Below are 24,246 nucleotides of genomic sequence, written 5' to 3'. Positions count from 1 at the left end.
TTATAGGGCAGAGCTAATGTGGGTTTAAGTTCTAGCTTCTGTAAAACAGCTCATAATCACAGATCAGAAATCTGAGTATTTCTGTCCTGATAGATGACTTGCTTGCGAGCATTGCGAGCATGGACTGGGGTTTAGAAGGCTCAGGTTTGAGCGCCTACGTGTCTGCTTCTGGGCTATGTGACCTGGGGCGAGTCACTTGACATCTCTGAATCTTCACATCCTCCTCCGTAAAATGAGGATGGTAATAATAATGATCCATACCTCGTGGATAGTTGTAAGAATTAAATGCTTTATTAGCATAAAGCCTAGCACACAGTTCACACTTAATAAATAATAGCTACTTTGTCATTATTATCATAGAGCAGCCCCAGCAGCAGTGATGTTACATATAAATATGAAGGCATTTGTCATTTACACCCGAGGATTTTAAGAGTGAAGTGTAAATGCTCTCGTGTATCTACATGCAGGGATAGACACGTATCACAGGGAAAGTCCAGGTAAGCCCGCGTCGTACCCGACATCGTCTTGACCGACAGCTGCTGCCCCATCCTGGCATCAGAGCTGATGGGGCAAACCATGGTAAACATCACCCATCTCACGGTTAGGACTGACTCCGGAGAGGTCCCAAGTGCAAGCTCTGCAAAGCAAACATGATCCCAGCGTGGGTGGAAACAGCAGGTCCCTCGGTGTGTGGGAGTGTCAAACACAGAAGCCCAGGCTGGTGGGGCCCTCCAGCTGTCCCCTGACACATCCACTAGCCTGTGGGTGGGATTGAAATGACTCAACCTGTAGGACCTAATGGCGGTGGTGGTTTCCTATTTGATGGAACCTATGAATCAAGGGCAGAGCTTCAGGGAAAAGCTGAGGTTAGTAAATACCCCGCAGAAGGAGAAACAGACTGCATCAAACAAACAAACAAAGAGACTGGGAAATTAGGCAGAAATTAGGCAGAGAAGATCTATGTTCACAGAATGACTGCTGACAGAGTCAGAGCTGTAGTGCTGAGTTAGATTTTAAAAGGCAAGATAAAGACTGAGAAATACACTAAGAAGAGTGCCAAGGGAGTGAATACTTCCCTCTCTCCCTGCCCTCCCCCACTTGTAGCTGACTCTGAAGAAGGGCAAAGCTATGAGCCTTCTTTTCTGGAGCAAACATCAGAAAATATAGAGAGCTCAGAAACTGGGGGAAAGCCATAAACATTTAAAAACAACAAATATATCTGCTGTTTTGAAGATGGCGGAGAAGTAGCAAGCTGAGACTGCTTCAGCTAGCCGGAGATCAGCTAGATAGCTTATCTAAAGATTGCAAACACCTGAAAATCCATCGGCAGATCGAAGAGAAGAAGAACAGCAATTCTGGAAACAGAAAAACAACCACTTTCTGAAAGGTAGGACCGGCGGAGAAGTGAATCCAAAGCGACGGGAAGATAGACCCCGGGGGGAGGGGCCGGCTCCCGGCAAGCGGCGGAGCAACCGCGCACAAAATCAGGACTTTTAAAAGTCTGTTCCGCTGAGGGACATCGTTCCAGAGGCTAAACCGGGGCGAAGCCCACGCGGGGTCAGCGTGGCCTCAGGTCCCGCAGGGTCACAGAAGGATCGGGGGTGTCTGAGTGTCGCAGAGCTTGCGGGTATTGGAACGGGAAAGCCGGCTACAGAGACAGAGCCGACAGTAAGCTCGCAGCTCCGTGTTACCTTGAACCGGTCGCAGGCTCGGTGAGCTCGGAGCGCGGCCGGAGGTCAGGCAGACGGGAGTAACTGGGCGCTGTTCTCTGAGGGCGCACTGAGGAGTGGGGCCCTGGGCTCTCGGCTCCTCCGGGCTGGAGACCAGGAGGCCGCCATTTGTATTCCTGTCCTCTGGAACTCTACGGAAAGCGCTCAGGGAACAAAAGCTCCTGAAAGCAAACCCGAGCGGATTACTCACCCCGGCCCCGGGTAAGGGCGGTGTAATTCCGCCTGGGGCAAAGACACTTGAGAATCACTACAACAGGCCCCTCCCCCAGAAGATCAACAAGAAATCCAGCCGAGACCAAGTTCACCTACCAAGGAGTGCGGTTTCAATACCAAGGAGAGCAGCAGAATTCCAGAGGAGGAGAAAGCCAAGCACGGAACTCATGGCTTTTTTCCTGTGATTTTTTTTAGTCTTGCAGTTAATTTAATTTTTTCTTTTTCATTTTTTTTTTTTTTTCTCGCCTTCGGGTAAAATTTTTTTTTTTTTTTAACTGTTACCTTTTTCTTTTTTAACGATTTTTTACTAGTTTATCTAATATATATATATATTTTTTTACATTTTTCTTAGGTGTCTTCTTTTTTAAAAAAAATTCTTTTCTTTTCTTCTTTTTTTTTTTTTTCTTTTTTCTTTCTTCCTTTTTGAACCTCTTTTTATCCCCTTTCTCCCCACTCACGATTTTGGATCTCTTCTAATTTGGCTAAAGCATATTTTCCTGGGGTTGTTGCCACCCTTTTAGTATTTTACTTGCCCCTTCATTTACTCTTATCTGGACAAAATGACAAGACGTAAAAATTCACCACAAAAAAAAGAACAAGAGGCAGTACCGAAGGCTAGGGACCTAATCAATACAGACATCAGTAATATGTCAGATCTAGAGTTCAGAATGACAATTCTCAAGGTTCTAGCCGGGCTCGAAAAAGGCATGGAAGATATTAGAGAAACCCTCTCGAGAGATATAAAAGCCCTTTCTGGAGAAATAAAAGAACTAAAATCTAACCAAGTTGAAATCAAAAAAGCTATTAATGAGGTGCAATCAAAAATGGAGGCTCTCACTGCTAGGATAAATGAGGCAGAAGAAAGAATTAGTGATATAGAAGACCAAATGACAGAGAATAAAGAAGCTGATCAAAAGAGGGACAAACAGCTACTGGACCACGAGGGGAGAATTCGAGAAATAAGTGACACCATAAGACGAAACAACATTAGAATAATTGGGATTCCAGAAGAAGAAGAAAGTGAGAGGGGAGCAGAAGGTATACTGGAGAGAATTACTGGGGAGAATTTCCCCAATATGGCAAAGGGAACGAGCATCAAAATTCAGGAGGTTCAGAGAATGCCCCTCAAAATCAATAAGAATAGGCCCACACCCCGTCACCTAATAGTAAAATTTACAAGTCTCAATGACAAAGAGAAAATCCTGAAAGCAGCCCGGGAAAAGAAGTCTGTAACATACAATGGTAAAAATATTAGATTGGCAGCTGACTTATCCACAGAGACCTGGCAGGCCAGAAAGAGCTGGCATGATATTTTCAGAGCACTAAACGAGAAAAACATGCAGCCAAAAATACTATATCCAGCTAGGCTATCATTGAAAATAGAAGGAGAGATTAAAAGCTTCCAGGACAAACAACAACTGAAAGAATTTGCAAATACCAAACCAGCTCTACAGGAAATATTGAAAGGGGTCCTCTAAGCAAAGAGAGAGCCTACAAGTGGTAGATCAGAAAGGAACAGAGACCATATACAGTAACAGTCACCTTACAGGCAATACAATGGCACTAAATTCATATCTCTCAATAGTTACCCTGAATGTGAATGGGCTAAATGCCCCTGTCAAAAGACACAGGGTATCAGAATGGATAAAAAAACAAAACCCATCTATATGTTGCCTCCAAGAAACACATTTTAAGCCCGAAGACACCTCCAGATTTAAAGTGAGGGGGTGGAAAAGTATTTACCATGCTAATGGACATCAGAAGAAAGCAGGAGTGGCAATCCTTATATCAGATCAATTAGATTTTAAGCCAAAGACTGTAATAAGAGATGAGGAAGGACACTATATCATACTCAAAGGGTCTGTCCAACAAGAAGATTTAACAATTTTAAATATCTATGCCCCCAACGTGGGAGCAGCCAACTATATAAACCAATTAATAACAAAATCAAAGAAACACATCAACAACAATACAATAATAGTAGGGGACTTTAACACTCCCCTCACTGAAATGGACAGGTCATCCAAGCAAAAGATCAGCAAGGAAATAAAGGCCTTAAATGACACACTGGACCAGATGGACATCACAGATATATTCAGAATATTTCATCCCAAAGCAACAGAATACACATTCTTCTCTAGTGCACATGGAACATTCTCCAGAATAGATCACATCCTCGGTCCTAAATCAGGACTCAACCGGTATCAAAAGATTGGGATCATTCCCTGCATATTTTCAGACCACAATGCTCTAAAGCTAGAACTCAACCACAAAAGGAAGTTTGGAAAGAACCCAAATACATGGAGACTAAACAGTATCCTTCTAAAGAATGAATGGGTCAACCGGGAAATTAAAGAAGAATTGAAAAAAATCATGGAAACAAATGATAATGAAAATACAACGGTTCAAAATCTGTGGGACACAACAAAGGCAGTCCTGAGAGGAAAATATATAGCGGTACAAGCCTTTCTCAAGAAACAAGAAAGGTCTCAGGTACACAACCTAACCCTACACCTAAAGGAGCTGGAGAAAGAACAAGAAAGAAACCCTAAGCCCAGCAGGAGAAGAGAAATCATAAAGATCAGAGCAGAAATCAATGAAATAGAAACCAAAAAAACAATAGAACAAATCAACGAAACTAGGAGCTGGTTCTTTGAAAGAATTAATAAAATTGATAAACCCCTGGCCCGACTTATCAAAAAGAAAAGAGAAAGGACCCAAATAAATAAAATCATGAATGAAAGAGGAGAGATCACAACTAACACCAAGGAAATACAAACTATTATAAGAACATACTATGAGCAACTCTACTCCAACAAATTTGACAATCTGGAAGAAATGGATGCATTCCTAGAAACATATAAACTACCACAACTGAACCATGAAGAAATAGAAAGCCTGAACAGACCCATAACCAGTAAGGAGATTGAAACAGTCATTAAAAATCTCCAAACAAACAAAAGCCCAGGGCCAGACGGCTTCCCGGGGGAATTCTACCAAACATTTAAAGAAGAACTAATTCCTATTCTCCTGAAACTGTTCCAAAAAATAGAAATGGAAGGAAAACTTCCAAACTCATTTTATGAGGCCAGCATCACCTTGATCCCAAAACCAGACAAGGATCCCACCAAAAAAGAGAGCTATAGACCGATATCCTTGATGAACACAGATGCGAAAATACTCAACAAAATACTAGCCAATCGGATTCAACAGTACATTAAAAAGATTATTCACCACGACCAAGTGGGATTTATTCCAGGGCTGCAAGGTTGGTTCAACATCCGCAAATCAGTCAATGTGATACAACACATCAATAAAAGTAAGAACAAGAACCATATGATACTCTCAATAGATGCTGAAAAAGCATTTGACAAAGTACAACATCCCTTCCTGATCAAAACTCTTCAAAGTGTAGGGATAGAGGGCACATACCTCAATATCATCAAAGCCATCTATGAAAAACCCACCGCAAATATCATTCTCAATGGAGAAAAACTGAAAGCTTTTCCGCTAAGGTCAGGAACACGGCAGGGATGTCCATTATCACCACTGCTATTCAACATCGTACTAGAGGTCCTAGCCTCAGCAATCAGACAACAAAAGGAAATTAAAGGCATCCAAATCGGCAAAGAAGAAGTCAAATTATCACTCTTCGCAGATGATATGATACTATATGTGGAAAACCCAAAAGACTCCACTCCAAAACTGCTAGAACTTATACAGGAATTCAGTAAAGTGTCAGGATATAAAATCAATGCACAGAAATCAGTTGCATTTCTCTACACCAACAGCAAGACAGAAGAAAGAGATATTAAGGAGTCAATCCCATTTACAATTGCATCCAAAACCATAAGATACCTAGGAATAAACCTAACCAAAGAGACACAGAATCTATACTCAGAAAACTATAAAGTACTCATGAAAGAAATTGAGGAAGACACAAAGAAATGGAAAAATGTTCCATGCTCCTGGATTGGAAGAATAAATATTGTGAAAATGTCTATGCTACCTAAAGCAATCTACACATTTAATGCAATTCCTATCAAAGTACCATCCATCTTTTTCAAAGAAATGGAACAAATAATTCTAAAATTTATATGGAACCAGAAAAGACCTCGAATAGCCAAAGGGATATTGAAAAAGAAAGCCAACGTTGGTGGCATCACAATTCCGGACTTCAAGCTCTATTACAAAGCTGTCATCATCAAGACAGCATGGTACTGGCACAAAAACAGACACATAGATCAATGGAACAGAATAGAGAGCCCAGAAATAGACCCTCAACTCTATGGTCAACTAATCTTCGACAAAGCAGGAAAGAATGTCCAATGGAAAAAAGACAGCCTTTTCAATAAATGGTGCTGGGAAAATTGGACAGCCACATGCAGAAAAATGAAATTGGACCATTTCCTTACACCACACACAAAAATAGACTCAAAATGGATGAAGGACCTCAATGTACGAAAGGAATCCATCAAAATCCTTGAGGAGAACACGGGCAGCAACCTCTTCGACCTCTGCCGCAGCAACATCTTCCTAGGAACAACGCAAAAGGCAAGGGAAGCAAGGGAAAAAATGAACTACTGGGATTTCATCAAGATCAAAAGCTTTTGCATAGCAAAGGAAACAGTTAACAAAATCAAAAGACAACTGACAGAATGGGAGAAGATATTTGCAAACGACATATCAGATAAAGGACTAGTGTCCAGAATCTATAAAGAACTTAGCAAACTCAACACCCAAAGAACAAATAATCCAATCAAGAAATGGGCAGAAGACATGAACAGACATTTCTGCAAAGAAGACATCCAGATGGCGAACAGACACATGAAAAAGTGCTCCATATCACTCGGCATCAGGGAAATACAAATCAAAACCACAATGAGATATCACCTCACACCAGTCAGAATGGCTAAAATCAACAAGTCAGGAAATGACAGATGCTGGCGAGGATGCGGAGAAAGGGGAACCCTCCTACACTGTTGGTGGGAATGCAAGCTGGTGCAGCCACTCTGGAAAACAGCATGGAGGTTCCTCAAAATGTTGAAAATAGAACTGCCCTATGACCCAGCAATTGCACTATTGGGTATTTACCCTAAAGATACAAATGTAGTGATCCAAAGGGACACATGCACCCGAATGTTTATAGCAGCAATGTCCACAATAGCCAAACTATGGAAAGAACCTAGATGTCCATCAACAGATGAATGGATCAAGAAGATGTGGTATATATACACAATGGAATACTATGCAGCCATCAAAAGAAATGAAATCTTGCCATTTGCAACAACGTGGATGGAACTAGAGCGTATCATGCTTAGCGAAATAAGTCAAGCAGAGAAAGACAACTATCATATGATCTCCCTGATATGAGGAAGTGGTGATGCAACATGGAGGCTTAAGTGGGTAGAAGAATAAATGAAACAAGATGGGATTGGGAGGGAGACAAACCATAAGTGACTCTTAATCTCACAAAACAAACTGAGGGTTGCCGGGGGGAGGGGGTTGGGGAGAAGGGAGTGGGATTATGGACATTGGGGAGGGTATGTGATTTGGTGAGTGCTGTGAAGTGTGTAAACCTGGTGATTCACAGACCTGGGGATAAAAATATATGTATATAAAAAATATATGTTTATAAAAAATAAAAAATTTAAAAAAAAAAAAAAAACAACAACAACAAATATGGGAATCTGCCTTATGCTCGGGTCATGATCCCAGTGTCCTGGGATGGAGTCCCGCATCTGGCTCCCTGCTCAGAGAGAAGCCTGCTTCTCCCTCTCCCTCTGCCTCTGCTGTTTGTGCTTCTCTCTGTCAAATAAATAAATAAAATCCTTTTTAAAAAATAAATAATAAGGGCGCTTGGGTGGCTCAGTGGGTTAAGCCTCTGCCTTCGGCTTGGGTCATGATCTCAGGGTCCTGGGATTGAGGCCCACATCAGGCTCTCTGCTCAGCAGAGAGCCTGCTTCTTCCTCTCTTTCTGCCTGCCTCTCTGCTGACTTGTAATCTCTCTCTGTCAAATAAATAAATAAAACCTTTAAAATTTTTTTAAATTAAATAATTAATTAATTAGATAATAAAAACAACAAATATAATACAACCTATGCAGAGAAAGACCTTAGAGACGGCAAAGAAATAAAAGCTGGGGCTGATGGAGAGGCAGAAAATATGAGACATGAGGTGTTTAGGAAGTATTTGTATTGAAAATGTTTCCAACATGAATTATTAAGGGCTGGTAGTGGGGGCAAATATGGAATTGAATTTCTAGCTTGATAAGGACACCTCTAGTAGGAATGCAGAGATAGTTATATATTTTCAACAACAACAAAAAAATGTGATGGGCAAGATATTATGAAAATCCTTGTTGACAAACATCTACAAATTCTGGGTAAATTTTTTTTTTTAATCTTCTAAAATGCACAACTGAGTAGGAATAAAGGAAGAGGAATCCTTAGAGACCAAAAGCAAAATCACAATGGATATTCCAAGAGGTAAATGAACCTTGAGCTGGTGTCAGAATCTGGCAAATCAACTTTACTGGCACTCAGGCTTCAGGACATAGAGTCTAGCATTGGGCAAGATGGGGGGATTGAAAGAAGGTCACTGTATAAAGCTGAGAGCCCCGAAGTTACACCCTCAAGATGAACTAGAGAAAAAAAATGCCTTGCCAAGGGTCCTAGTAAGAAAACTTGTTTGTCTTTGCTTTGGCCCTGAGTAGAGAGAGAAAAAAAAGAAGCATTCCTGGGGAGATTCAACTATGAGCCTGACCTTACCTGTGTTTGTGGCCTGAATTAAGACTATTTTTATGGTCTGAAAACCCCCAGCCAGGAATTTATTTCAAGCTGGTTCCAGAGTAATGTGTCCTTATTTGTTTAGAGAAAGCGAAGGCAAATTCTCTTTAGAGGAATGTACCTTCACTCAAATGTCAAAAGAAACCCTGTACATAAAATTCCAGTGAGCAGGAGCTCACAAAAAAACAACAGTCACAAAATGCACACTGAAATGAGGCAATGGAGCCAGTCCTGGAATAAATCTCACAGAAACTTTAGATACTAGTCAATGGTCACAGAATATAAAACAAGTATGTTTAATATGTTACAGAAATAAGAAATAGAAAAGTCTGAGTTAGGAACAAGAGTCTTCAAAAATAAATCAGTGAATCAGAAAAAAGAAACAAAAATAACTTAGAAAAATGGAAAATTATGATACTAGGTATTTATACCACTGTAGGTGGGTCAAACAGAAGGTTAAACACCACTGGAAAGAGAATTAGAAAATAGAAATCAAGATTTAAAGATACTATTCAGAATTTAGCACAGACAGACAAAGAGATGGAGAAACCCAAACAAAATAATGAAGAGATATGTAAGTCAAAGTGAAACGGTCCCACGTGCATCTAATTGGAATTTCAGAAAGACATAAGAGAGGGAATGGGGAAAAGGCAATGCACAATGAGTTAATGGGTAGAAATTTCCTAGAACTGATGAAAGCATGAATCCTCACATTTAGCAATCACCATGTTCTGCAAGCAGGATAAATAAAAAGAACCCCAGTTGCTAAGCATGAGATAAAACTGCAGATTATCAAAAGGAAAAATAAAAATTCCTCAACCACCCAGTAAATAAAGACAGATTCCCCATAAATGAATGACAATTCAGTTGACCGTTGATGTCTGGACAGTAACAATAGAAGCAAGAAGGTGGGGGAGTAGGGGAGCCTGGGTGGCTCAGCTCGTTAAGTGTCTGCCTTCAGTTCATATCATGATCTTAGGGTCCTGGGATTGAGTCCTGAATCAGGCTCCTTGCTCAGTGGGGAGCCTGCTTCTCCTTCTCCCTGCTGTTCCCCCTGCTTGTGTGCTTGCTTTCTGTCAAATCAATGAATAAAATCTTAAAAAAAAAAAAAAAAAAGGAAAGAAAGAAAAGAAGGCTGTGGAATAATACCTTCAAGCAAGTTCTAACAGACCTAACTGCCAACCTATGACCACTCAGAAAATGGTGAGGAGATAATTCTCTTCCCTGGTCAGATCAACACAAAAATAATTGTCATAGCCAGATTGCTTCCCACCCCCCCACCCCTCCGTCCCAGTCCAAAGTTCATTCTTTAAGAACACCCAAAATGAACAATACCTAGATTAATTTATGGAGGGTTTGCCTGAAGGCAGAGAAATGAGCCACAGAGAATTTTCATGTTTTCTATTCCTTTGGTGATGTGAATCTGTTTAATTCCCTAATATGGAGCAGTTCTCCTTCAAACAGGGTCCCAGTGTTACACTTTGATTCCAACTCACATGTGACCAACTTAAAAGTGTCCACCGTACATTTTGTGTCGAAAGTTTCATTCTGTAATGAGCCATTATGCAAAATAATTCAACATCAAAGTTGTTCTCATTGCTTTTATAAAAAATGTAGATGCTCTCAATGTTTTGTTTTGCAGATGACATTTTCTCTCTCTGCAATCAACTATTTCCATTTGCTTTTCAAATAATTACCAAGTTTATCTTCCTAACTCAGCTAATGCCTGTTGCTCTGGTGGCCTCCGCCTAGCAATACTAATTATGCAGTCATTGGTTCCAAACCCTATTTTGAAAAAAAGGAAAATAATTAATTTTTCACTCATGATATTCACTCTCTTTGAAGAGATCACACAAAAGCAGCTCTATAGCTTAGTTTTAAGAAAGCAGTTGAACTTTCTCATAGTCAAAAAACTATGCCAATCACAGGATAAACAGAGACAGAGGTTTTGACTTCACAAAGTTACTGCTGGTAACATTTAGTGCTTTATAGCTATTTTGCAATTTTCTGTTACCTAAGGTCCTCCTTAATTTCATTTCACATGTAAATGAAATCATTTTCTTCCATAAATCTAGAAGGGGACACAAATTTGTAGGGGAGTATGAAAAAGAAAAAAAGAAAAAGTAACCTGATTATACTGGTTATTCCAGAGGACTACATTTTTTTTTTTTTTTTTTTGAGTTCTGAGTAGCAAAATCTCAAATGCATTTGAAACTTTAGCTTCTAAGAAAAGCACTCCCAAAACCCATGCACACGATAAATCTTTCATGCACATTTTTTGTTTCTCTGTATCTCGATCTGGATAGTGGTTAACTGGGTGTATACATAATGTAAAAATCCACCAAGCCGTAACACATTGTATCAAAATAGTATCTCAATTAAGAAAATATCTACAGGCGTGCCTGGGTGGCTCAGTTGGTTGGGTGTTCAACTCTTGATTTCGGGATCATGAATTGCTCCCCTGTTGCGCTCTGCGCCCAGCGTGGAGTCTCCTGGGAATTCTTTCCCTCTCTCTGCCCCTCCCCCATTCCCCAGGTGTGCAGGCACACACTCTCTCTGAAAAAAAGAAAGAAAGAAAGAGAGAAAGAAAATATCTACACATACACACTCCCTGTCTTCGGTAAGTCCTAGATGTTGCATAAAAATTAAGGTTTTTTTTTTTTTTTTTTTTTTTTTTTAATTTTAGTTATTTATTCATGAGAGAGAGAGAAAAAGGCAAAGGAAGAAGCAGGCCCCCCGATGCGGGACACGAATCTAGGATCCTGGGATCATGATCTGAATTGAAAGCAGGTGCTTAACCATTTGAGCCACCCAGGCGCCCAGACATTAAGGTTTTAAAAAAACCTTCCCAGATGGTTCTAATGTTCACTTAGGTTGTAGCCATTACCCTAGGACAGCAGGAACATCTCTTGATTAGAATAAACATTCTAAACATTCAGCAAATATCTGTTTCAATGAATATATGAATGAATGTATGAATGAACAAATGAATACGTGAATGAACCAACAAACTAATAAATATGTGTTATTCATGGTTGTAGGTGTATAATTGACTAGGGTCAGAAAGAGTCCGAAGCATATTTTAAAAAAGAAAAAGCATGCCAGATGTTCTAAGCACTGTAAATGCTTTACCTCATTAACTCTATCAACAAATCTACAAGCTAAGTGGACTGCTCTTGATATTTAGGTAAGGCCGACATAAATGACTTTGGCTACTCGAAGAAGAGAGAGAGATGGTTAGAAGTATACCACAGTACACCTTGCTGTTGGGAGAGCCCTAGGCTCTCAAAAGACTCTAGGCTGAGCTTTGAGGGATTACTCCCCAAATCAGCCAAAGGGGCTCAGGCTCTTCATTATTTGAAACCTAAACAATTAGGAAGCTGCTGCCACAGGTGCTGCTCCAAGTTAACACAGCTTCTGCTGCAATCTGGAAACTTCCCAATCAGGAAGCTCCTGTTGAATCTGAAAGCCATCAGTTGCTGGTTCCAGACCATGCTGTCTTGGACATTATCCACCCCAGTTAAAAATGAATGTCCCATGCCCAACTCGCTTCCCACATAACCTAGGTCTGAATCTGAATGGTTATGGGAATGCATTTGATTAGCAGATCTAATTCACATCCAGAACTCTAGCGATGAAATATTCCAAAAATGGGAAATTCCATTCTCTCTAAGAAGAGGAGGTTGGACTAGGCATAGAGTGAGCTCACTGATAGACTCACAGATAATTAACTTGAGGCACAGATTATGAAACTTGGTCGAAGACACACAGCTAGTAAGTGGCAAGGTTAGGACTGAAACTCAGGAAGCATGGCCTTAAACACTATGAAGGCAAATAAGAGAATAACAGTACAGGGCACAGGCAAGCTCATGGGTGTGAGGTCTCCAGGTCTTGATGTACAAACTTCCATGTTCATATCAGCTATACTCATTAATCCTGACATCACCTCTAGAATTTTATTTTATTTTTTTTTTTTATTTTTTTTTTTAAAGATTTTATTTATTAATTTGACAGAGAGAAATCACAAGTAGACGGAGAGGCAGCCAGAGAGAGAGAGGGAAGCAGGCTCCCTGCTGAGCAGAGAGCCCGACGCGGGACTCGATCCCAGGACCCTGAGATCATGACCTGAGCCGAAGGCAGCGGCTTAACCCACTGAGCCACCCAGGCGCCCCACCTCTAGAATTTTAAATCTCAGTTTCTCATCTTCATAATTCAGAAATATATTAATTTACTTAACCATTTAAATTTTGGGTTGGAAGGTGTTCTCAAGTATTGCCAGGGAGGGTTGTTGAAAATGTCCTATCACCAGTGACCAAAGATATCCACACCCAGCCTTCAACAACTACCTCCAACTCCAGCTCCTCACACTAGTTCCATGGTACAAATTAAAAGAATATTTACAAGTATCCTGAAGTTATTTTAGGACTTTCTAATGGAATATCTAACTAATTCCATTTTCCTCAAAAATTCTGGGAAACTATGTTGGATGTAATAGAATGATGGTTATTTAGCTTCTGCTCAGAAAGCTATTACATAGCTCTTATCAACTGGAAACCATGTGACTAAAGCTTGTGATGTATCCTCTGTTATCTGAAACTATATCTCCACACATCTTTAATACAGTTAGGTCTGTCCATTTATCTCCATCCACCCACCCACCCACCCATCCATCCATCCATCCATCCACTCCCCCACCCACCCATCTCTCTCTATGCAAATGACCTAGATAACAGAATAAAAACATTAATGTATCTAAAATAGATAGATCAATAAATACAGACTAAGGTTGACAGGAGTGAGAAGAGTCAGTTCCAAATCACAGGATGGAAATGTTGAAAGTTCTTCAGAAAGGGGAATATGTCAGCTATTCTTAAAAAACTGTAATTTTGAAAAGCGATCCTTCTAGGGACAGGGGAAAGAGAAATGCTTCATTTGACATGACAAATTATAAACTGCAAATCTGCCAGTTTGGGAAGGGTAAATATTTGCTGAAGATTAAGTGCATGGCAGAGGGATGTCATTAAATCTATAATAATTAAAAAGTCAATTTAGTATCACAGGCATCTACTCCATTTTTGATGAGCATACAGCCTCAACAACTCCAAGCCACAGCCCAATAGTCTCCATGGTGTAGAAGGAAATGATAAATGTCTTCAGCATGACTTCCGACAAAGTGAGTCTGAGTTAATTACTCTGTGTGCAAGTGAAAATGGATTTGGTTAAAAAAATGGGCCTGCCAGCCAAGAACATGGGCCACATGTTGGACTAAATCTCCTATTAATCAAATGCACATCAAACACTACCAGACATGTGCACAGAAGGAGAGCTTTATTCCTTTATTTCTTACTAGTCTTGGACTCTCTGTGTTGAGATGGAGGTTTCCTGCAACTATCTGGAAGGCTTCTGGGCTGAGTGTTCATCATTTAAGGGTGTGGCATTAAAAAGCAATTTTGGGGGCGCCTGAGTGGCTCAGTGGGTTAAGCTTCTGCCTTCAGCTCAGGTCATGGTCTCAGGGTCCTGGGATTGAGCCCCGCACCAGGCTCTCTGCTCAGCGGGGAGCCTGCTTCCCCTCTCTCTGCCTACTTGTGATCTCTGTCTGTCAAATAAATAAAATCTTTAAAAAAAAAAAAAGCGATTTTGAAGCCCTTGCCATGGGTACAGCTTACAGATTGGTGGGCTTCATACAGGGGGACTGATTGATAATTCATTCAGGTTTTCCAAGGATGGATCCTCTAATCTCCAAACTGGCCAGAGTGATGGATGAAGATGCTCTTTTAGACAGGAAGGTCCAGAAAGCCCTGTTGGAGGAGGTGGCACTTAACCAGAGCCTTAAATGCCATGAAGGAGGAAGGAAGCAATGCAAATATCTGAGTGGTACAGTCCAGACAGAGGACATGGTGCGTGCTGAGTCCCTGAGATGGGAACAGGTTAACAAAGCTAAGAACCAGCCACGAGCCCAGTGAGAAGGAGGAGACAGAAAAGAATGATGTGCATTTATCATGTATGAAAATAATTTCCCATATAGGTAAGGGCATGTGATTCTTGACCTCGGGGTCGTGAGTTCAAGTCCCACATTGGGCACAGAGTTTATTTTGAATAAATAAATAAATAAAAATATTAAAAAAAAATTTTCCACCTAGACCTTGTCAGAGATGTTAAAAAGCATAACATTAAAATATTTAGTGATACCTTATAAAAACAAACAAACAAAAATCACTTTGACTTGCCTTTGGTTTAATCAGGCAGTCTAACAATTATGTGAAAGTATTTAACACTGTTCAACCTTGTGAGGATGGTGCAAAATAAAAAATCCATACCTCATAAACACTTACACTAGAGACTCCCTGAATAAGATAGAAATCTGTACACACATCGGAGCTAAATCAAAGGAAGCAGCTCGTGTTGTTGAGAAATCAAAAGCTTAGGGAAAAAAAAAACCCCAACCGGTTGCCAAGGCAACAAGAAAATCATTCGACGGAAAATATAGTTTCCATCTCAAACGCGTTCACATGGAGAAGACAAGTATCTTCCAGCCCTGAGTTGGGAGTTTTATGTAACCTTTATCCAGTCATTTGTGGAGATGGGGCAAGAGTTGAGAACCCACAGCAATGGGGCCTGGGTCAAAGCCGCCCAGCAGGGCAACTCGCTGGTAATACGTCCTTCAGGAGAGTGAGTTACCCCAGTGGTTCACAGGCTAAGGCACAAGAACTCTTTCCTTCTCTTGAAATCATTCGGCCACTTTTCCTGGACGACCCACTTTCGCAGAGAACTCCCATTTCTGAGCTAGACACCAAATGATTACTGAGGGACTAGAAGGTCACAGAGCTGGCTGGAGGCCTTCCAAATCCTTCTCCTTGAATTTCTGTAATTTCAAAGAGTGACTCAGAGCTGACTTTAAACACCATCTGCTCCTCACTGGGCACCCTGCTCAAAGCCCTGCCACTTGCATGTGGCCAAATATGGTCTTAACTACCCCCTTACTGGCCTGGGGCACCTGGGACTCCACTGCTCCTGGGGGCCCGGTGCCTGAGCCCCTCATCTGTGGAGCCTCCCCAGTTCCCCAGGTGCAGCTGGCTGGCCTGTTTCCTAGAACCCGCAGTGCTCTGTATATGGACTCTTTAGTGTCTCTTCCCTCCTACTACTGAAAGCTTGTGTGTGTCTGGTTTCTTATCTGATTGTGACCTCCTAGAGCTAGGGTCCTTGTCCTGTGTCTAGTGGGACACCAGGGCTGAGGAAACTGGTTTTAGCAAGTCAGAAAAATGAATTAATATAATGCTCTCGGTTTTAACATGGAAGGAAGATCCCAAATCACCAACGACACAACTAGCAGAAGATTCTGAAAGCCAGTGGTGATAGAGGGAGCTGTAAAGGGAGGCAGCTGCATCTGGTCCCAGCCCTGGCCCTCGTTAGTGAGACTGCTGAACCTCTCTTTTCCCGAAAGGTGTCCGCAGAACACCACCTTCGTCCTAACAGGCAGAGCAGGTGTTCCACGAGAAAGGGGACATGGTTTTCCAACAAGTTCAAGATGGCAGGGTTAAAAACATTAACCAGCTTTTTTTTTTTTTTTTAAGGACTTTATTTATTTATTTTCCAGAAAGAGAGAGAGAGAGAGCAATCAGGGAGAACAGCAGGCAAAGGGAGAAGGAGGCTCCCCGCTGAGCATGGAGTCCAGTGGGGGACTGGATCCCAGGATCCCTGGATCATGGCCTGAGCTGAAGGCAGGCGCTTAACTGACTGAGCCACCCAGGCGCTCCCATTAACGAGCTTATAACAGAACCTCACCCACAGAACTGGAGGACGATGAAATGAAGCAGAACGGGGAAGCATGACTGAGTCCTCCGTAAATGCTAACTGTAGTTCTCATTATTGTTACTCTTCTCAGCCATCTCTACTCAGATTTTTTTCATAATAACTATAGATTACTTTTTTTAAAAAAAGATTTTGTTTGTTCATTTGACAGACAGAGATCACAAGTAGGCAGAGAGGCAGGCAGAGAGAGAGGAAGGGAAGCAGGCTGAGCCCCACGTGGGGCTCGATCCCAGGACCCTGAGATCATGACCTGAACCGAAGGCAGAGGCTTAACGCACTGAGCCACCCAGGCACCCCTAGATTACTTTTAATTTAAAAACAAGAATGCCAAAGAACAAGCAAACCAACCAACAGAAAGCCCAAGAAAGCTATTTTACTCAAAGAATTAGTCCAATCAGAATGCAACCCAGCTGGATAAGTTTGTAATAAGTTTTTTTCTGTATCACAACAGAGATGATCACATCCCCAGTTCTTCCTCTGCATTAAAGTTATATGCTGTTACTGTCTCTGTCAAAAAAAATTTTTCTTTCTAACTTTGGAAAGTCATGTTTGAAGAAAAGTACTCCCAGGAAAAGAGAGCCACTCGCTCAGAGAGAGAAAGTCTCCACCATACCTACACCTCCCTCCTGGTGGGCAGCTATCTGAGACTTCTCCTGAGAATCCATTTGCTTTCCCAAACACTGAACATAATAACATAAAATTATGTCTACAAATTTGCCCTCAGCATGTATCTGCATTTCAAGGATCACCAAGTGGAAGGGTATCTAATGTAAAGACACGTGAAGTCTTGTCTCCTCACTGCCAAGGACAGCAGGTGCATCTTACATGAAGATTACAGGGCCACTTCAGGTAACAACATAGGCCAAGAGTTAGTCAAGAAGGAAATGATAAAGGTGCGAATCCAAACACTACAGATTTCTTTTCTCTTTTCTATAATTATTTTGGTAACTAGATTTTCTAAAACTATTCTGTCTCTGTTTGTTGTGTACACACACCATACAGCAGGGGTCTCCTTGTAGATGGCTTCTGTCCAGGACAATCATTTACAGGCTTAGAGATAATGCAACTGTCATATGGGGCCCAACCTGAGCAGAGCTGAACAAACCTAACAATGTGCCCATTAAGGTATTTTAAAGGTCAAGAGAAATAGTCTGTTGGTGTTATGGGAGGATTTTTCTTCTTACCAATGACTAATCTTATTTAAACGAGTATCATTTAAATACTTCAGGAGTCTAAAGAGAAAGGAGGGACAATGCTTGAGGAGTCTAGAGCAGAAAAATGGAAGAAAGCCAAAGAGACAAGCACAGGAGTGTCTTTTGGGAGGAAAAACAAGTGTGTAGACACGGCATGGGTGCCCATGGGTGCTCCAGGTGACAGATGGGGAGCTTGGGGTCATGAAGAGGAAGACAGGTGCATTAGCCACACAGCACTGGTGGAGGGAAGGGGATCACCCTGTGGTTCTAGAAACTGAAAGAACAGGGCAGCCTAGGACAAAAGCCCAGAAATCTCTACCTAGAGAGGCAGCTCTTCTGTTCTGATTCTCAGGCAGAGAATTAGGATTCATGCATTTCCAGAGTCTGGAAGATGATGAAGTCAAAGAAGTTTAAAAGCTCTCATCCTGCTTTCAGGATAAGGCTGAGGGCTGTTACATCAGGAAACAGTCTAGTTCTATCCTGGAAGAACTCTTAAGTTCTTCTCCGTGATTCGGAGTATGATATATGCACCCAAAAAGCTAATCTAAGAACTCGAAGCCGGGCCTCAGAGAAGCCTGAGTTACACCTTATGCTGTGCTATTCTGTAGCAAGGCACAAAAGCTCAGTTCTTAAGCTAAGCCACACCTTAGCATATGGAGAGTCAGGAAAACGGAGGCAGGAACTAGAGTGCATGGTTTCTAGCCTGAGAACCCTTTAAAAATGTGGAGTGGTTAAAAATAAAATAAAATAAATTTAAAAAATGCGAGGAGTTTCTTTGCTTGACTCATTCCCATTACTCTTCAGAAATCAAAGAAGGGCGCCCGGTGGCTCAGTGGGTTAAGTCTCTGCCTTTGGCTCAGGTCATGATCTTAAGGTCCTGGGATCAAGTCCTGCATCAGGCACTCTGCTTGGTGGAGAGTTTGCTTGACTCTCTCTCTCTGCCTGCCTCTCTGCCTACTTGTGATCTCTGTCTGTCAAATAAATAAATAAAATTTAAAAAAAAAAGAAATGAAAGAAAGGGAGGTGAGGGCAGGGATCATGAAAGCAATGGCATTATAGCAAAAACAAACAAAGAATATAGCAAAATAGTAAAAGAGTTTTTTCCTCTGAATGGAAGGCTTATGGGTGTTTCTCCCTTACTTCTGCGTGCCTTTTTATAATTCCCAGTCTTTGACAACAAACACGTAAACAAGAAAATTTTAAAGAGAGAGAGAGAGAGAGAGAGATCAAAGGGATGGGAGAAATCAAATTGAGACAATTCGAAGCAATACAACCATGACCACTTAAAAGCAAATGCTTGCCCTGCCTCAGGCAGAGCCTCTGCTCATGTCCCTGCATCTTCAAGAGCAATAGTCATTTGTCAAATATTTATCAAACATCCACAGATGCCCGACCCTGGATGGAGAAATGGAAGCTGGAGCTGTCAGCCTGGACAAACTCAGTCAAGAAGGAATCAGAAGACAAACCACCTAGAGAACTCTTAACTGTAACCTGGTTCTTCTGATGATGGCTGTAATCGGAGCTAAGAGAATAGAGGTCAGAGGTGCCATAAAGATTTCACTGAACTGGGAAACTAGGGCTGGGCGCGAAAGGTAGGGGGGATTTGGATAAGCCTCCCATGGTTCTCCACCAAAAAAAAAAAAAAAAAAAAATCACAGCTAGGCTGAAGTGTCCCAGTGGTTTCCTCTAGTAGATAACGTGGTTCTGCCTCAAGACAAAGCAGTACAGTACTTGTGTACCCTTAACCTTTGTCGAAGTGTCACTGGCTTTGTAATTAATCAGCTAAAAAATTATAGCAATGCCCAGGGGCGCCTGGGTGGCTCAGTTGGTTAAACGTCTGCTTTTGGCTCAGAAGGTGATCCTGGGGTCCTGGGATCAAGCCCTGCATTCACAGTGAGCTCAGCAGGGAGTCGCTTCTCCCCTGCCCTCTGACCCTCCCCACTGACTCATGCTCTCTCTCTCAAATAAATAAAATCTTGAAAAAAATTATAGCTATGCCCAATGTGCAAACTGATATATTTGTAACTTTTTTTAAAAGTAGGCTCCGGGCTGTTGTTATACAGAGTAGCAGTCTGTTCATTTTCCACTGTAGGAACTTACTTATCCATTCTACAGATGATGGGCATGTGCGTAGTTTCTCGTTATGGCTATTATAATTGGTGCTGCTATGACTATTCCCGTGTGTGTCTTTCCATAAACGTAAGAATGCATTTCTGCTGGGTATGTATCTGGGAGCAGAAATTCTGGGTTGCAGGGGATACAAATGTTCGGCTTTTGGAGATACTACAAATAGATGTAGTGGTTTATCTGAGAATTAAGGGCCCATCTGTGCTTTTGCCTGTTCCTGGCTCTAACTAGGATATCCTATTACCAAGACTTGATCTGAATCTGACCTTCCGTCATCCAAGACTGAGAGAGCTCCCAAACCATTCTGTTTTCATTTACCTTAAAAATATATCTTCGTAGATACTGCTTATGCTTGTTTTGTTTTCCTAAAGAAAAATCTGATAACCAGAAGGGCAGAAGAAATTATATTATAGTTAAAGGCAAATTATATTACAAGGGACAAGCTGCCTAGTAAAACACAACTTAGCATTATAATTATCTTCAAAATGAATCAATTATTCATATAAACCCATCCGTTCACTGGTAAATTAATGAAAAATATAACAGTGTTGAGCTTTTAATTGTTTCTATCGTAAAACCCCCAAACTTAAACCTCGGTTATCAGGCAGAAAAGAAGCAATTAGTTTACAACAGATGCCTCAGTAAAAACCTCTTACAATATGGCCCCAGAGCTAATATTCTCCAAGTTTGTGAAGTACATCCACCCAATTTTTCAGGCTTTTACTTTAGATAATCCTACGGAGCCCCTCTAAGCTAATCGCTTTCTGCTTTTTTGCTTTTTTTGGGGGGGAGGATCAGGATCTTTTTCTTGTTCTTTCTTTCTTTCTTTCTTTTTTTTTTTTTTTAAGATTTTATTTATTTATTTGACAGACAGAGATCACAAGTAGGCAGAGAGGCAGGCAGAGAAAGAGAGGGGGAAGCAGGCTTCCCGCAGAGCAGGGAGCCTGACTCAGGGCTCGATCATGATCCCAGGAACCTGGGATCATGACCCGAGCCAAAGGCAGAGGCTTCAACCCCCTGAACCACCCAGGCACCCCCAGGATCTTTTTCTAACACCTCCAGTATGTGAACTTTATAAGAGCCCTGTTATCTCAACCCTCAAGTTTAATTTCCTCCCCAGAACTTTATTTTTTTTTCCAGAATATTAAACATCAGGAAAACGTCAGATAAAAAGATTACTGAGCAGTGATAGGGCTTAAATAAATTAAGGCTTCCAGCCGGTGTTGCTACTTCCCCTTTCTAAAAAGTAATCTTTTTTGAGGATATTAAACATCATTTGTGACCTTTAAAAAGAACTCCCTGAAGTCATTCATTCATAATAAAATCTGGTTGGACTATCACAGTAGGGAATAACATAAAATGATGCCAATTTTCAATTATAAGATCTGATGATGCCCCCACGACACACTTTCAAGATTGCTGAATAGGTCTGAACTGGTCCAAATAACAATCCAATATATTTTGCTGGGCACCATCAGGTTAATAAACTACAAATAAACACAACTGGGAGAAATGAGAAACAGAATCATTTCAGAAGATAATTCCCCTAATATTATATTCTCTTTGAAGACTGAAAGAAGAGGGAATTTGTTCTTGGTACAAGACCTGCTCCCATACAAGACCTGCTCCCATCTCTGCTCCAAGCAGGGAGGGTGGCTGCTGTAATGGGGGGAAGGGAGTGCCAGAAGGAAATGACCCCTTGCAGCAGTAAGGAATGACCTGAAGTGCATGGAAAGGAACTTTCTGGGCCCCTCCATGGCACCTAGAATCCCTATTCTGCTGGACTCCTGAGGTTGTGACAGATCACAGGCTACTGTGACCAGCATACTTATTCATTCAACAAATACATGTGAAGGATCTATTGGGTTCTGGATTCTGTTCTAAGGTTTGGAGATTCTGTGATGAACAACACAGAATTCTGTCCCTGTCCTCATGGAGTTAAAGATCTAGAAGAGCAGGTGAAACACGGAATAAATGACTACATAGATAAATTCTAAAAAGTGACATCTAGGGTGCCCCCAGAGAATATGACAGCAACTAAATCTAGATGTGGGGACAGCGGGGCAGAAAGTGGCTTGCTTATGCATGGCATATGCTAGAGTTCACCATTGTTAAATATGCTAAATCCATGATTCTTAACAAATGTCATCTTCAGCCAGGGGAGTGGTATTTATTATCTTTCCACTAGTCATTTCCATGCCATTAAAAAAATATATTTTATTTTTTTATTTGACAGAGAGAGATCACAGGCAGAGAGGGAGGAAGCAGACTCCCCACTGAGCAAAGAGCCCGATGCGGGGACCGATCCCAGGACCCTGAGATCACAACCTGAGCCGAAGGCAGAGGCTTTAACCCATTGAGCCACCCAGGCACCCCTGCCATTAATTTTTTTTAATGATTTATTTATTTGAGAGGCAGAGAGAGAGAGCGCACAGATGGGAGGGGGGGCAGAGGAAGAGAATCCTCAAGCAGACTCCCCACTGAGCATGGAGCTTGGTTATAATCCAAGCTATGTGGGCACTGCAGACCAGGGGTCCTTGAGGCACGGTGCAGATATTTTGCCCCTACCCTCCACCTGGCTCTACTCTGCTCTACCCTGGGAGGCTGACCCCATGGACTTATGGAAGGATGCCCTTGCTCTCTGCCTTGGAATTGGGAACCAGGGGCAGGGGCAAGATGTGTGTGTGTGTGTGTGTGTGTGTGTGTGTGTGTTGTTGGGGGGGGGGGGCTCAGCAGGAGATGAAAAGAGGGAGAAAGCTAAGGTCAGAGCCCTTATTTGGCTTTCTTCTTGGGTGGTTGCCATGAGCTGGCTGCTTGGCTCCACCCAGCTCCGGCTCCTGTTGGACACAGCCCTCTCAACACAGCTCCTGTGAGGTGGTCTCTCAGGATTCCTAGGCATGGGTACTCTGCTTCCCCTTGTGCTTTCCTCACCTACTCACACCTTTGTACATAATCGCTTTATTAAGCTTTCCTCAAACTAGCTAGTTGGACAGTGTCATCTGTACCCCACCAGGATGTGAACTGAGGTAGTCATGCAGCAAGGATTTCAGGGAGGGGGTGCTGGTGAAGGCCTGAAAGGCAGATGCAGACAGGAAGATGCCTGTGGGAAGGGAGGGTGCTGGGCGATGGAGGGAAGGTCAAGGTGACAGTGAAGAGGGGGTGTGGGAGAGGCGGGATGACAGACCAGCTAGACTACGGCACTTATATGGAACCTACTGTACGCCAGACACTATCCCACAAGCTTGAGCATAACCCACTAGCTTCCTCATGAAGTATCCCATTGACGGATCAGGAAGCAGAGGCACAGACAGGCTCAGGAAGTTGCTCAAGGTCCCAGGCTAGCAAGTGGTAAAGCTTGGATTCAGACCTAGGGAGGTCTAGTACCAGAGTCTCGTTCTCAACCTCTGCGCTAGAATGACCACTCTGGCTTGGGCAAAGAGAATCCAAGCTCTTACAGGAGGCAAGGCATTGGTGATGACATTCTTTTTTTTTTTTTTTTAAGATTTTATTTATTTATTTGACAGACAGAGATCACAAGTAGGCAGAGAGACAGGTAGAGAGAGAGGGGGAAGCAGGCTCCCTGCAGATCAGAGAGCCCGATGCTGGGCTCAATCCCAGGACCCTGGGACCATAACCTGAGCCAAAGGCAGAGGCTTTAATCCACTGAGCCACCCAGGTGCCCCTGGTGATGACATTCTTGGGATAGCCATCTGTGTAGATCGCTGAAGTAAAGTTACCTGAGGAAAGTCTTGCTACCTTCTACAAACCCTGCCTCAGTGACAACGCAGAATCCTGTACAGGTATCTGAATGGCAGAAATCCTGAAGGAAACAAAAAGACCATATCCAAATAAATTAAAGTCACTTGTGCTACAGACCACAACTATGATCCTAAGAAACCTCACGTTACCAAAAAATATATATATATGAATAGTTATTTCAATATGGGAAAAGGAGGGTTATGTTACAGAGAATAGATAAGGTTAAATAATTCTTCCTGTAGGATCTTTGATCACAGAGAGTTTAAATACATCTTGTTGCCATCTGAAAATCATAAACGGCTTGATCACAGACCAAAAAAAGAGAACCTTGGACAGCACAAAAAAATAACCTGCTGCCAAGTTCACACCCACCGACGATCAAGAAAAGCCCAGGGCTCCCTCCGACGGTGCTTAAATCACAACCCCTTGTGTCTAGAAAGTGCAAACCAATGTTTCCCATGTTGGCGGGTGCGTAATAACCTGTTCTTGAGATAAAAGCTGACACCATAAGCGAAATATAAATCAGTGATGTTTGTGTAAGGTCTCTTGTGGTAGATAAGACTGAGAACAACAGTGCTCAGGAAAACAAGGAGCACCAGGGACGGGGAACAACAGCACATCCGTCCC

At 42.0% G+C, this 24,246-nt stretch overlaps 1 protein-coding gene across 10 annotated transcripts in view; it reads right to left on the bottom strand.

Annotated features, from left to right (window-relative positions):
* SHLD1 (shieldin complex subunit 1) overlaps window positions 1-24,246 on the bottom strand; it is a 120,666-nt gene that overhangs the window by 11,863 nt on the left and 84,557 nt on the right. The window contains exons 3-4 of one of the 10 annotated variants that reach the window (XM_059133904.1): window positions 23,598-23,680; window positions 536-637 (exon numbers count right to left, since the gene is read on the bottom strand). The exons of 5 other annotated variants lie outside the window; for them this stretch is intronic. In XM_059133904.1, coding sequence (XP_058989887.1) covers window positions 23,634-23,680 — 47 coding nt within the window. In that variant the 3' untranslated portion in view covers window positions 536-637; window positions 23,598-23,633. Of the gene's footprint in view, window positions 1-255; window positions 638-11,125; window positions 11,288-23,597; window positions 23,681-24,246 lie in introns of those variants that run through there. 4 more of the 10 variants (XR_009344650.1, XR_009344649.1, XM_059133903.1 and 1 more) reach the window with 4 other exon arrangements.

The sequence above is a fragment of the Mustela lutreola genome, chromosome 9 (assembly GCF_030435805.1).
Source record: "Mustela lutreola isolate mMusLut2 chromosome 9, mMusLut2.pri, whole genome shotgun sequence".
Lineage (NCBI taxonomy): Eukaryota > Metazoa > Chordata > Mammalia > Carnivora > Mustelidae > Mustela > Mustela lutreola.
The sequence above is the reverse complement of the archived record's forward strand: the minus strand, read 5'-3'. Positions and strand labels throughout refer to the sequence as shown.